General features: G+C 42.2%; 1 protein-coding gene across 6 annotated transcripts in view; it reads left to right on the top strand.

Moving 5' to 3' along the window:
- The first annotated feature begins 639 nt into the window (after nucleotides 1–639).
- The window catches only part of LOC127913644 (neurexin-3a-beta-like), an 85,461-nt gene continuing 73,410 nt past the window's right edge, over nucleotides 640–12,690 (top strand). For all 6 annotated transcript variants that reach the window (XM_052486560.1, XM_052486556.1, XM_052486559.1 and 3 more), the window contains exon 1: nucleotides 640–808. In XM_052486560.1, coding sequence (XP_052342520.1) covers nucleotides 676–808 — 133 coding nt within the window. In that variant the 5' untranslated portion in view covers nucleotides 640–675. The remainder of the gene's footprint in view (nucleotides 809–12,690) is intronic.

The following is a 12,690-nucleotide window of genomic DNA, read 5'->3' as shown; positions in this document are numbered from 1 at the left end:
CACAGAATGAGTTGATGCAACTTAGTGTGACTTGTTTCGCACATTTTTACTCCTGAACTTATTATGGCTTGCCATAACAAAAGGGTTGAATATGTATTCACTCAACACGTTTCAGCTTTAAATGTTTTATTAATGAGTAAAAATGTTTAAAAACATAATTCCACTTTGACATTATGGGGTATTGTGGGTATGCCAGTGACACAAAATCCCATTTTAAATTCAGGCTGTAACACAACACAGGTTCCTGTGGAAAAAAGTGAGTAGGTGGAATTGGTCACCTGAACTGTCAAGTCTGTTCTCTTCCACTATGTGACTGTGTGAGCCTTCAATGCTCATTAATCTAGTTTCTCTCTCTGGTTTATTTAACACCATTGATTTTTACAAATGTGTGTGTGTGTGTGTTATCCAACAGAAGGGGCCATTAAGGTCAATATAATGTATTATTTATTAGAGACTGAGCGAATAGAATGAAAAGAGAGAAAGATAATTAAACCTTGAACAAAAGAGTAATAACTATATCTGAAATGGGACGCACAAAATAGTAATTTGTCAAAAACAAAATGAATCGCCTGAAAATTTGTTCAACATTTTTTAAACAATCACTAAATGAATTCCTTTGTTTGTGTCTTCTTCTAGGAACAAGGGAAGATCGGTGTGACGTTTAACATCGGCACAATGGACATCAGTGTGAGAGAGAGCAGCACCCCTGTGAATGACGGGAAGTACCATGTGGTGCGGTTCACCAGGAATGGGGGCAACGCCACCCTCCAGGTGGACAACTGGTCCATCAACGAACACTTCCCAGGAGGTACGTAAGCCCTCTCTCACTACACCTGCATGGTTTAACCTGTGCTGTGACCTACCTGCTACTTTTGCATGCATGGTGTAGGCCTATGCTATTTGCCTGTTACCTTTGCATACATAAGTTGTGTTTACTTCCGGTTTTCGGAAGTGAAAAACCTATTCTCTTTACATGCATGGTTTAGCTCATGAATCCAATTAGTTGTAAATGTACCCTAAACTCACTGGACACCATCTGCCTCTAAACTCCTTCCCAGAGACCACACCATCCTGGCGTTCAGTGCCCACCTCTCCTCTACTGTTCCTCCCTCGTCTACTTGAAGCTTTTAAGTGCATAGTTGTCATTATCCTACAAGCATATGTTTACAGTTACCACAGTTTGAAGGCATTTTGGCTGCCTTCTGTTTGCAGGGCTAAGGAAAGGAGACCAGAGACAAATTGGAAATGTTAAATATCTCCAGCATCTCGTGGAGGGACGTCTCTCAGTGAAGCTGCAACTACTGGTAGAAATGTAGCTCTCAGTGAAGCTGCAACTACTGGTAGAGATGTAGCTCTCAGTGAAGCTGCAACTACTGGTAGAAATGTAGCTCTCAGTGAAGCTGCAACTACTGGTAGAGATGTAGCTCTCACTGAAGCTGTAACTACTGGTAGAGATGTAGCTCTCACTGTAGCTGCAACTACTGGTAGAAATGTATCTTACACTTTACATTACATTTGAGTCATTTAACAGACACTCTTATCCATGGCGACTTACAGTTAGTGCATCAATCACTTCTTATGGCTAGGGGTTCCGCTAGCGCCACCCCCCCCAACATTCTGCTGAAAAGGCAGCGCGGGATATTACATTTTTTTGGGGGGGGAATATTAAACTTTCACACATTAACAAGTCCAATACAGCAAATGAAAGATAAACATCTTGTTAATCTACCTATCGTGCCTGATTTTTAAAATGTTTTACAGCGAAAACACAACATATATTTATGTTAGATCACCACCAAACACACAGACATTTTTCCCAGCCAAAGATAGTCATAAAAGCAGAATTAGAGATTAAAATTAAAATTAATCACTAACCTTTGATAATCTTCATCAGATAACACTCATATGACATCATGTTACACAATACATTTATGTTTTGTTCGATAATATGCATATTTATATCCACAAATCTCGGTTTACATTGACGCCATGTTCAGAAATGCCTCCAAAATATCCGGAGTAATTACAGAGAGCTACGTCAAATAACAGAAATACTCATCATAAACTTTGACGAAAGATACATGTTTTACATATAATTAAAGATACACTGGTTCTTAATGCAACCGCTGTGTTCGAAATATTTTTAAACATTATGAAAAAAGCATACCATGCAATAATCTAAAATGGCGCTAAGACGTAACAATATTTCTCCGCCATGTTGGAGTCAACAGAAATACGAAATTACATCATAAATATTCCCTTACCTTTGATGATCTTTCATCAGAATGCAGTGCAAGGAGTCCTAATTCCACAATAAATTGTTGTTTTGTTCATTAATGTCCATTACTAGTGTCCAATTAGCTGCTTTTGCTAGCACGGTTAGTTCACATGTCCAAAAGCTGGCGCTGGTCCAGGCGAACTCAGACGAAAACTTCAAAAAGTTATATTCCAGGTCGACTAAATTGGTCAAACTAAGTAGAGAATCAATCTTCAGGATGTTATTTTCATATATATCCAATAGCGTTCCAACCGGAGCATTCGTTTTTGTTTACAGAGTCATGGAACGCAGGCGATATCAACAGTAATGTGCGCAACCAGGAACTGGCATTCTGCCAGACCAGTGACTCATTCCCCTCCCATCCGGTCATACATCACACTAGAGGCTTCATTCCACGTTCTACTGACTGTTGACATCTAGTGGAAGGCATAGGAAGTGCGAACATATCCATATCTTGTTTGGATGTGAATTGTTTGGATGACTTGAAATTCAACCAGCCCCAGAATTTCCACTTCCTGTTTGGAAATTTTCCTGCCCTATGAGTTCTGTTATACTCACAGACATAATTCAAAAAGTTTTAGAAACTTCAGAGTGTTTTCTATCCAATAGTAATAATAATAATATGCATATATTAGCATCTAGAACAGAGTAGGATGCAGTTCACTATGGGCACGCAATTCATCCAAAGTGAAAATGCTGCCCCCTATCCCTGACAGTGATAGCTAGGTGGAACAATCACATTTCACAGTCATAGTATGTACATTTCTCCTCAATAAAGTAGCTACCAGCAAGTCTGAACTAGTATGGGAGAAGAAAATGTGACCATCACAAAAGTATTTTCTGTTTTTCAGGGTGAGGAGGTGATGTGAGGGGGGGTGTGCTGTAGGATTATTTAAGATACTCTTCGAACACCTGCGGGTTGCAGCGTTCTGGATTAATTGCAGGGGTTTGATGGCACAAGCGAGGTGCTCAGCCAACAGGGAGTTGCAGTAGTCCAGATGGGAAATGACAAGCGCCTGGATTAGGACCGGCGCCACTTCCTGTGTGAGGTAGGGTCATACTCTACGGATGTTGTAGAGAATGAACCTGCAGGAGCAATCACTGCTTTGATGTTTGCAGATATGTTTGTATAGATAGAAGAGGTGAGAGCCTAGAACCGAGCCCTGGGGGTCACCAGTAGTGAGAGTATGAGGTGCAGACATACATCCCATCCAGGTCACCTGGTTGGAGCGGCCTGCCAGATAGGATGCAATCCAAGAGTGGGCCGAGCCTGAGATGCCCAGACCTGAGAAGGTATGAGAGGAGGATGTGACGCTTCACAGTGGTGAAAGCAGTAGATAGATCTAGGAGGATGAGAAAAGAGGAGAGAGAGTCAGCTTTGGCAGTGCAGAGAGTATCGGTGACACAGAGAAGAGCAGTCAGTCTCGGTGGAGTGACACATCATAAAACCTGAATGGTTAGGGTCAAGAAGATCTGAGAGAGATAGTGAGAGAGTTGGTCAGAGACAGCACGCTCAAGTGTTTTTCAAGTCTAGGGGACACATCTAGTGGACAAGGATCAGTTGATGAGGGAAGTGAGGAATTGGAGGTCTCCAGAGATGGTCTGGAGAAGGGAGTAGGGGAAGTGGTCGAGTGGGCAGGTTCTCCAGTGGCCAGACCTCCCTCACTAGTTGCAGGATTCCATCTGGAGAGAGTGGGGAGAAAGAGGTCAAGGCGTAGGGTAGTTCTGTGTGTGTGGGACAAGTGGACTCAATAGGCTGAGAGAATGAGGAGAGGATGTCATCAATCTCCTTTTTAAAAGTGGATGACAAAGTCATCCGCAGAGAGGGAAGGGGGGTAGAGGATTAAGGAGGGAGTAGAAGGTGGAAAAGAGTTTCCTTGGGTTAGAGGCAGAAGCTTGGCATTTCATGTGATAGAAAGTGGCGTTTGCAGTGGATACAGGGGAATGGAAGGTAGAGAACAGGAGTGAATGGATGATAGGTCCTCCAGAAGTTTAGTTTTCCTCCAGTTTTGCCTAGCTGCCCACAGCCCTGTTTTGGGAGGAAGGTGGACAGTGCGAGTCATAGGATGCAGAGTAGGGTCGATGAGGTAGAATCAGGAGACAGGAGACAGAAAGGATTTAGCATAAGGGAGAGATGATAGGATAGAAGGGGAGAGAGTAGTGGGAGATAGAGAGCAAACATTGCAACAGGGTAGGGGCTGAGTGGCTAGGGTTGGAGAAAAGGGATACAGAAGGAAACAAAGTAGTGATCAGAGACCTGGAGGGAGGTTGCAGTGAGATTGATAGACAAACAGCCTCTATTAAAGATGAGGTCATGCGTATTGCCTGTCTTGTGAGTGGTAGGGGACTGGGAAAGGGTGAGGTCAAAAGAGACGAGGGGAATTAATTGAAGGCAGACGTCAGGCAGTTGAAGACAGGTGAGAGAAAATAGAAAATCTCCACATAGGAAAAATGAGTAGCCGTGTGCACCACCGCGACGGCCAGATGCTCTCGAACTATGAGAGAAAACTTAGTCAGATGAAGAGAGAGCAACTGGAGTAGCAGCGTTATCTGAGGTTTTCCATGTCTCCTTTAGGGCCAAAAAGTCAGGGGACTGAAGGGCAGCATAAACTGAGATGAACTCGCCGTTCTTCACCGCAGATAGGCAGTTCTAAAAGCTGCCAGAGACCAGAAATTCCACATGGGTTGTGCGAGCAGAGTACACTAAATTAGAAAGGTTGCAGCCAAGGGGTGATGAGTGTCTTTAAAGCTTACAGAGAGAGGAGCGAACAGGTATAGAAAACACAAAGTTGCCAGATACAAAAGAGCAAAATGAGATCATCAGAAAATAACTAGGTAAGATACTAAAGTGAGAGAATGGTCTGGAGCCTCTCACTCCTTCCTTCCTTCCTTCCTTGAACAATTCGGCAGAACAGTCTTTGTTTCGGCGACGGTTGTAGTTTTGCAACGAGACCTCCGCTTACAGCTGCCGCTGAGAAAACAGAGAGAATTAAGTACTAATACTTATTGCTAATTGCCTTACATACCGTAGATGAAGAGCACACCTCCCGGTACTAATTGCTGATTGCCTAGCAGAGGAGAAACCACTCCCCCTCCAATACAGCCACTGACTACCAGAACAACAAGTCACACATTTCCCTGCCCCTTAATCCTGGTTGACGTGTCAACAATAATCTGTAAATGAATAGCAGTCAGCAGTTCACACACCAAATAGGCTACTGGGAAGACAGACAGCACTTAAAGTAGATGGCCCTATCTAGCAAAATGACAGTACTAGGCAACAACTGATCAAGACAAATGTTTTACTTATCACTGCTGGAGATGCATTATACCATTAACATCCCCCTTGGAAACATCCCCTTTGGCATGTGATGTCTCGTTGCCTTCCTGTGTTGAGTACATTAACATCCCCTTGGAAACATCTCCTTTGGCATGTGATGTCTCATTGCCTTCCTGTGTTGAGTACAGTACAGTACATCTCCCATAAGAGCTGAATCTTCCCTCTAACCTGCCACACACACTGAGCAGAGCAGCATTGCCTCAGCGTCTCCTAGGTCTGCCAGTATCACTCACGTTAATGATTCAGACTGGTCCACAGTGCGCCACTCGGCCTCATTACTTCAACACAACACAGACATGGACACTCTGATGGGAATAAGAGCCAGGAGGGAAATAACTTCCCTTGCATTCTCTCTTCGTTTCTGTCTTTCTTTCTTTCTTTCTTTCTTTCTTTCTTTCTTTCTTTCTTTCTGTGTATCTACTGCTCTCTCTCTCTGACACACACACACACACACACACACACACACACACACACACACACACACACACACACACACACACACACACACACACACACACACACACACACACACACACACACACACACACACACACACACACACACACACAGTCACAAACAATCACAAACAATCACATACACTGATCAACACTTGAAAGAACCCTTTCATTTCTAAATAGGGACTTCTTGATGACTCTATAGCCTAGTCAGTACCTGTTTGGTTGGAAATTAGCCCATTTAGGCATTTTATCCAGCCCTCTCTCCCCCAAATTGGCAGTTAATTTACAGATTAGTAAAGCCTGTAATTCAACCATCATTGATCTCCCTCCCCTCCTGTAATATCAATGTCATTTACAATCTAATTGCTAGTTTGGCCACTGCCCTGGGGGACTTGAAATTACATTTGAAAAAGCTTAATGGGAGAGTCTGCACTTGAATCAAGGCCTTTTATACCCTTACAATGAGCCACAGCAGGCCCATCAAATGAATGGGTTGTGAAGACTTTTTACATCGCTCTCTGGATAAAGTGTCTGTTAAATATAATTTACAAAAATGTAAAGAGTTAGCTGTGGTACTGCCGAGGATCTGGGTTCCCTGAGTTCATTTGCAGTTTAAAAGGATCTAGGATATGGGAAGAGTTGACAGTTGTGTAAGAAACAAGTTGGTTTTATGGGTCAAATCAAATAAAATTTTATTTGTCACATACACATGGTTAGCAGATGTTAATGCGAGTGTAGCAAAATGCTTGTGCTTCTAGTTCCGACAATGCAGTAATAACCAACAAGTAATCTAACTAACAATTCCAAAACTACTGTCTTATACACACACGTGTAGGGGGATAAAGAATATGTACATAAAGATATATGAATGAGTGATGGTACAGAGCGGCATAGGCAAGATACAGTAGATGGTATCGAGTACAGTATATACACATGAGATGAGTATGTAAACAAAGTGGCATAGTTAAAGTGGCTAGTGATACATGTATTACATAAAGATGCAGTAGATGATATAGAGTACAGTATATACATATTCATATGAGATGAATAATGTAGGATATGTAAACATTATATTAGGTAGCATTGTTTAAAGTGGCTAGTGATATATTTTACATCATTTCCCATCAATTCCCATTATTAAAGTGACTGGAGTTGAGTCAGTGTGTTGGCAGCAGCCACTCAATGTTAGTGGTGGCTGTTTAACAGTCTGATGGCCTTGAGATAGAAGCTGTTTTTCAGTCTCTCGGTCCCAGCTTTGATGCACCTGTACTGACCTCGCCTTCTGGATGATAGCGGGGTGGACAGGCAGTGGCTCGGGTGGTTGTTGTCCTTGATGATCTTTATGGCCTTCCTGTAACATCGGGTGGTGTAGGTGTCCTGGAGGGCAGGTAGTTTGCCCCCGGTGATGCGTTGTGCAGACCTCACTACCCTCTGGAGAGCCTTACGGTTGTGGGCGGAGCAGTTGCCGTACCAGGCGGTGATACATCCCGCCAGGATGCTCTCGATTGTGCATCTGTAGAAGTTTGTGAGTGCTTTTGGTGACAAGCCAAATTTCTTCAGCCTCCTGAGGTTGAAGAGGCGCTGCTGCTCCTTCTTCACAATGTTGTCTGTGTGGGTGGACCAATTCAGTTTGTCTGTGATGTGTATGCCGAGGAACTTACAACTTACTACCCTCTCCACTACTGTTCCATCGATTTGGATAGGGGGGTGTTCCCTCTGCTGTTTCCTGAAGTCCACAATCATCAGGTTATCATAAATGTAAGGAATAAGGGTTAAATGTGTAAAACTGTAATTATGCTATGTCTTAAAATGTGTCCTGTGAGATATCTATTTGGTTGACAATCCTTACCTCACATAGGCCTAGATACGGGAACAATTTTAGGACATCCCCAGCCTCAAACCTCATCCATACAGTTTAGTGCTTATTGTCACTGTTTTTCTCAAAGGATGTCTCGTCTTTCTTTGTCCTGGTGTTTTTAGTATAGACATTTTATGCCATGCTAACATAAACAGCCATCTACAGTGGCAAACTGTAAAGTGAGACTTTTTCATGTGCCGCCTTGGGGACCATAAAGCTTATTAAATCTAAAGACGGGGAAATGGACCAAGGTGTTCTGCGGTAATGGCACCAAACATCTGTGCTTTTTATTTTCTTAATGCTTGGAGGTATTAATCCTTAATGGCTCCTTGGCTGCTCTTTGCCAAATCTGTGATTGCCTAGCTATTATAGCTGACCTATCAGTCTCTTACCAGGGGAGGGAAGGGCACATATTACTTCTTCCTTCACAAGAGGCTTCAGGCTTTAGAAAGTATAGGGAATTAAGTTATGCTCCGAAGCTCCGATAAAAAAATGTGGTGATAACTTTTACACACCAATATTTCATTAGTTAGCAAGTTGCTTCTAGTAGATTGGTACAGGATTTGAGTGAACCCGACCGTGAATGCTATTGGTTTACAATGTCTTAAAGGATCCCCGGGTCTTGAGATTTTTGTTAATATCCTCACTTAATTACTTAATGTTCTAAATTATCTCATAGTTAAAGGGATACTTCGGGATTTTGGCAGTGATGCCCTTTATCTACTCCTCCAGAGTCAGATGAACCCGTGGATACCATTTTTATGTCTCTGTGTCCAGTGTGAAGGAAGTTAGAGGTAGTTTTGTGAGCCAATGCTAACTAGGACCTCATTGCCAAAATCCCAAAGTATTACTTTAACAATCAATCAATCTATCAAATGTATTTATAAAATCCTTCTTACATCAGCTGATGTCACGAAGTGCTGTACAGAAACCCAGCCTAAAACCCCGAACAGCAAGCAATGCAGGTGTAGAAGCACGGTGGCTAGGAAAAACTCCCATCCACAATGTGGATGTTGGCTCATAGAATGGGATTAGGTTAAACCTACCGTAATCCTACATAAGGTTGAAGTCGGAAGTTTAAAAAACAATAAAAAAATTGTTTTTCAACCATCCACAAATGTCTTGTTAACAACCTCGGTCAACTTTGTGCATGACACAAGTCATTTTTCCAACAATTGTTTACAGACAGATTATTTCACTTATAATTCACTGTATCACAATTCCAGTGGGTCAGAAGTTTACATACACTAAATTGACTGTGCCTTTAAACAGCTTGGAAAATTCCAGAAAATTATGTCACGGCTTTAGATGCTTCTGATAGGCTAATTGACATCATTTGAGTCAATTGGAGTTGTACCTGTGGATGTATTTCAAGACCTACCTTCAAACTCAGTGCCTCTTTGCTTGACATCATGGGGAAATCAGCCAAGACCTCAGAAAAAAATTGTAATCTCCACAAGTCTGGTTCATCCATGGCAGCAATTTCCAAACGCCTGAAGGTACCACGTTCATCTGTACAAACGATAGTACGCAAGTATAAATGGGACCACGCAGCCGTCTCACCGCTCAAGAAGGAGACGCATTCTGTCTCCTAGAGATGAACGTACTTTGGTGTGAAAAGTGCAAATCAATCCCAGAACAACAGCAAAGGACCTTCTGAAGGTGCTGGAGGACACAAGTACAAAAGTATCTTTATCCACAGTAAAACAAGTCCTATATCGACATAACCTGGAAGGCTTCTCAGCAAGGAAGAAGCTACTGCTCCAAAACCGCCATAAAAAAGCCAGACTACGGTTTGCAACTGCACATGGGGACAAAGATCGTACTTTTTGGAAAAATGTCCTCTGGTCTGATGAAACAAAAATACAACTGTTTGGCCGTAATGACCATCGTTATGTTTGGAGGCAAAAGGGGGAAGCTTGCAGGCAGAAGAACACCATCCCAACAGTGAAGCACGGGGGTGGCAGAATCATGTTGTGGGAGTACTTTGCTGCAGGAGTGACTGGGGCACTTCACAAAATAGATGGCATCATGAAGGTGGAAAATTATCTGGATATATTGAAGCAACATCTCAAGACATCAGTCAAGTTTAAGCTTGGTCGCTTCCAAATGGACAATGACCCCAGGCATACTTCTAAAGTTATGGCAAAATGGCTTAAGGACAACAAAGTCAAGGTATTGGAGTGGCCATCACAAAGCCCTGACCTCAATCCTATAGAAAATGTGGGGACAGAACTGAAAAAGCGTGTGCGAGCAAGGAGGCCTACAAACCTGACTCAGTTACACCAGCTCTGTCAGGAGGAACGGGCCAAAATTCACCCAATTTATTGTGGGAAGCTTATGGAAGCCTAGCCAAAACGTTTGACCCAAGTTAAACAATTTAAAGCCAATGCTACCAAACACTAATTGAGTGTATGTAAACTTCTTGTCACGGCCTGACCATAGAGATCGCTTGTTTCTCTATGGTGTAGGAGATCAGGGCATGACTAGGGGGTATTCTGGTTTAATATTTCTATGTTGTGTTCTAGTTTGTTTTCTATGTTGGTGTTTTGTATATTTCCCAATTAGAGGCAGCTGGTAACCGTTGTCTCAATTGGGGCTCATATTGAAGTAGATATTTTTCCCACCTGTGTTTCTACATGTGCACCTCTTATGTTTCACTTTTGGAATAAATATGTGGAACTCAATATCCGCTGTGCCTTGGTCCCGTTCTTATGACAACCTTGACACTTCTGACCCACTGGGAATGTGATGAAAGAAATAAAAGCTGAAATAAATCATTCTCTCTACTATTATTCTGACATTTCACATTCTTAAAATAAAGTGGTTATCCTAACTGACCTAAAAAAGGGAATTTTTACTAGGATTAAATGTCAGGAATTGTGAAAAACTGAGTTTAATTTTATTTGGCTAAGGTGTATGTAAACGTCTGACTTCAACTGTACATTCGTTTTCTCTATGGCTATCTTTGAAAGACTCATCTCTCTCCACCATGTCTGTGGTCTCAAATGGAAGGTAAAGTGTCACCTGTCCTGGAAACACCTACATACCCATAAACGAGGGGACACTAGAGCTCACAACCTTCATTACTGTTTGGGCCGGGAGCCATTCTCCGATGACAAGCGCTTTTCCAGGAGTATTCTGGAACACTGCCAAGATTCTGATTGAGACCAAACTGCATGTACTGTGCCTGTCCACTCACCCTTACTCTCATAGTCCCTTCTAAAAAGTTGTTTCTCCATCTCTCTCTCTTTCTTTCTCTCCCTTTCTTTCTCTTCCCTGCTTCCAGCAACTTTGTGCACAATCTCAAATGTAATTGATTGGCAGGAAAGCATAAACCTGTTCTATGTTGCTCGCATTTTTAAAAGTAAGGTCAAGTAATGAAGTGGCAAAATTACAGTTGTGTTTGTGTGTGTAACACCGTGTGAAAGGTTTGACTACTTTGCCGTCAGTTGAGAATTTGCACTCATCGCTTACTGAAGTTTAGAACCACGGCAGTTGGCGTGAGAACGAGCACCACAATGCAATGGCCACCTTACCTGTAATAAACCCAGGTGCCATGTGATTTGAATATCTCAGCAAGATGAGGTTAGGGTAACTCACAGAGACCCGATCAGCTGACTCCAGGAAAGATAAAGGTGTGAGTGCATGTATAAATAAGTCAAGCTGTTGCAAGAGAAAAGAACAGGTGTGTGATCAGGTCGTTTTTTCACCTGCGATGGCAAAGAAAAGGAAGCTATGAAAGTAAAGACTGTATTTAAGAGACAAGAGAGAAAATGGTGAGATGGACAATGGAGGAGGAGACAGGTGAATGCACAAATGAGTTACTTGGTATCTGGGGAGGAATGATTGAGGAAGAGAGAAAAAGAGAGCTGGAGAGAAGGGTGAAGGACAGAACAAACAGCCATAGACAACACTCACAGATGTTTAAGGTGATAAGGAATACGGTCTTATTGCAGGAAATCCATGGAAAGTTTACATTTTAACCCCAATACTGTATATTTTGCCAAAAGTATATTTCAGTAGTAGCATAAAAGTGCAGTATACCCGTGAGCTCCAAAGGTATTGGGACAGTGATTTTGAGGGTATTTTCATCCATATCAAGTGAACCGTTTCGAAATTAAAGCACTTTTTATACATATTCCACCCATTTTGGGGGACCGAAAGTATTGGGACAAATTTAATTATGTGTATTAAAGTAGTAAAAAGTTAAAACTGCAATATGTCACTTTTTGGGCGAGCTGCCCTAATTCACATATAAATGTAAGTTATAGATCTGCCACTGTCATTGCGCCACCCACCCCACCAAACGCGATCACAACACGCAGGTTAAAATATCAAAACAAACTCTGAACCAATTACATTAATTTGGGGACACGTCGAAAATCATTAAACATGTATGGCAATTTAGCTAGTTGGCTTGCACTTGCTAGCTAACGTTAATTTGTCCTATTTAGCTAGCTTGCTGTTGCTAGCTAATTTGTCCTGGGATATAAACATTGAGTTGTTGTTTTACCTGAAATGCAAGGACCTCTACTCCGACAATTAATCCACACATAAAACAGACAACCGAATCGTTTCTAGTCAACTCTCCTTCCATGCCTTTTCATCGTTTAACTTATATGGTGATCGCATCTAAACTTTCATTGTATTCCCACAACTACAGTTTGTCTTTCAGTCACCCACGTGGGTATAACCAATGAGGAGATGGGAGAGGCAGGACTTTCAGCGCGATCTGCGTCAGAAATAGGAATGA

Source organism: Oncorhynchus keta, chromosome 29 (genome assembly GCF_023373465.1).
Source record: "Oncorhynchus keta strain PuntledgeMale-10-30-2019 chromosome 29, Oket_V2, whole genome shotgun sequence".
Taxonomy (NCBI): Eukaryota; Metazoa; Chordata; class Actinopteri; order Salmoniformes; family Salmonidae; genus Oncorhynchus; species Oncorhynchus keta.
The sequence above is the reverse complement of the archived record's forward strand: the minus strand, read 5'-3'. Positions and strand labels throughout refer to the sequence as shown.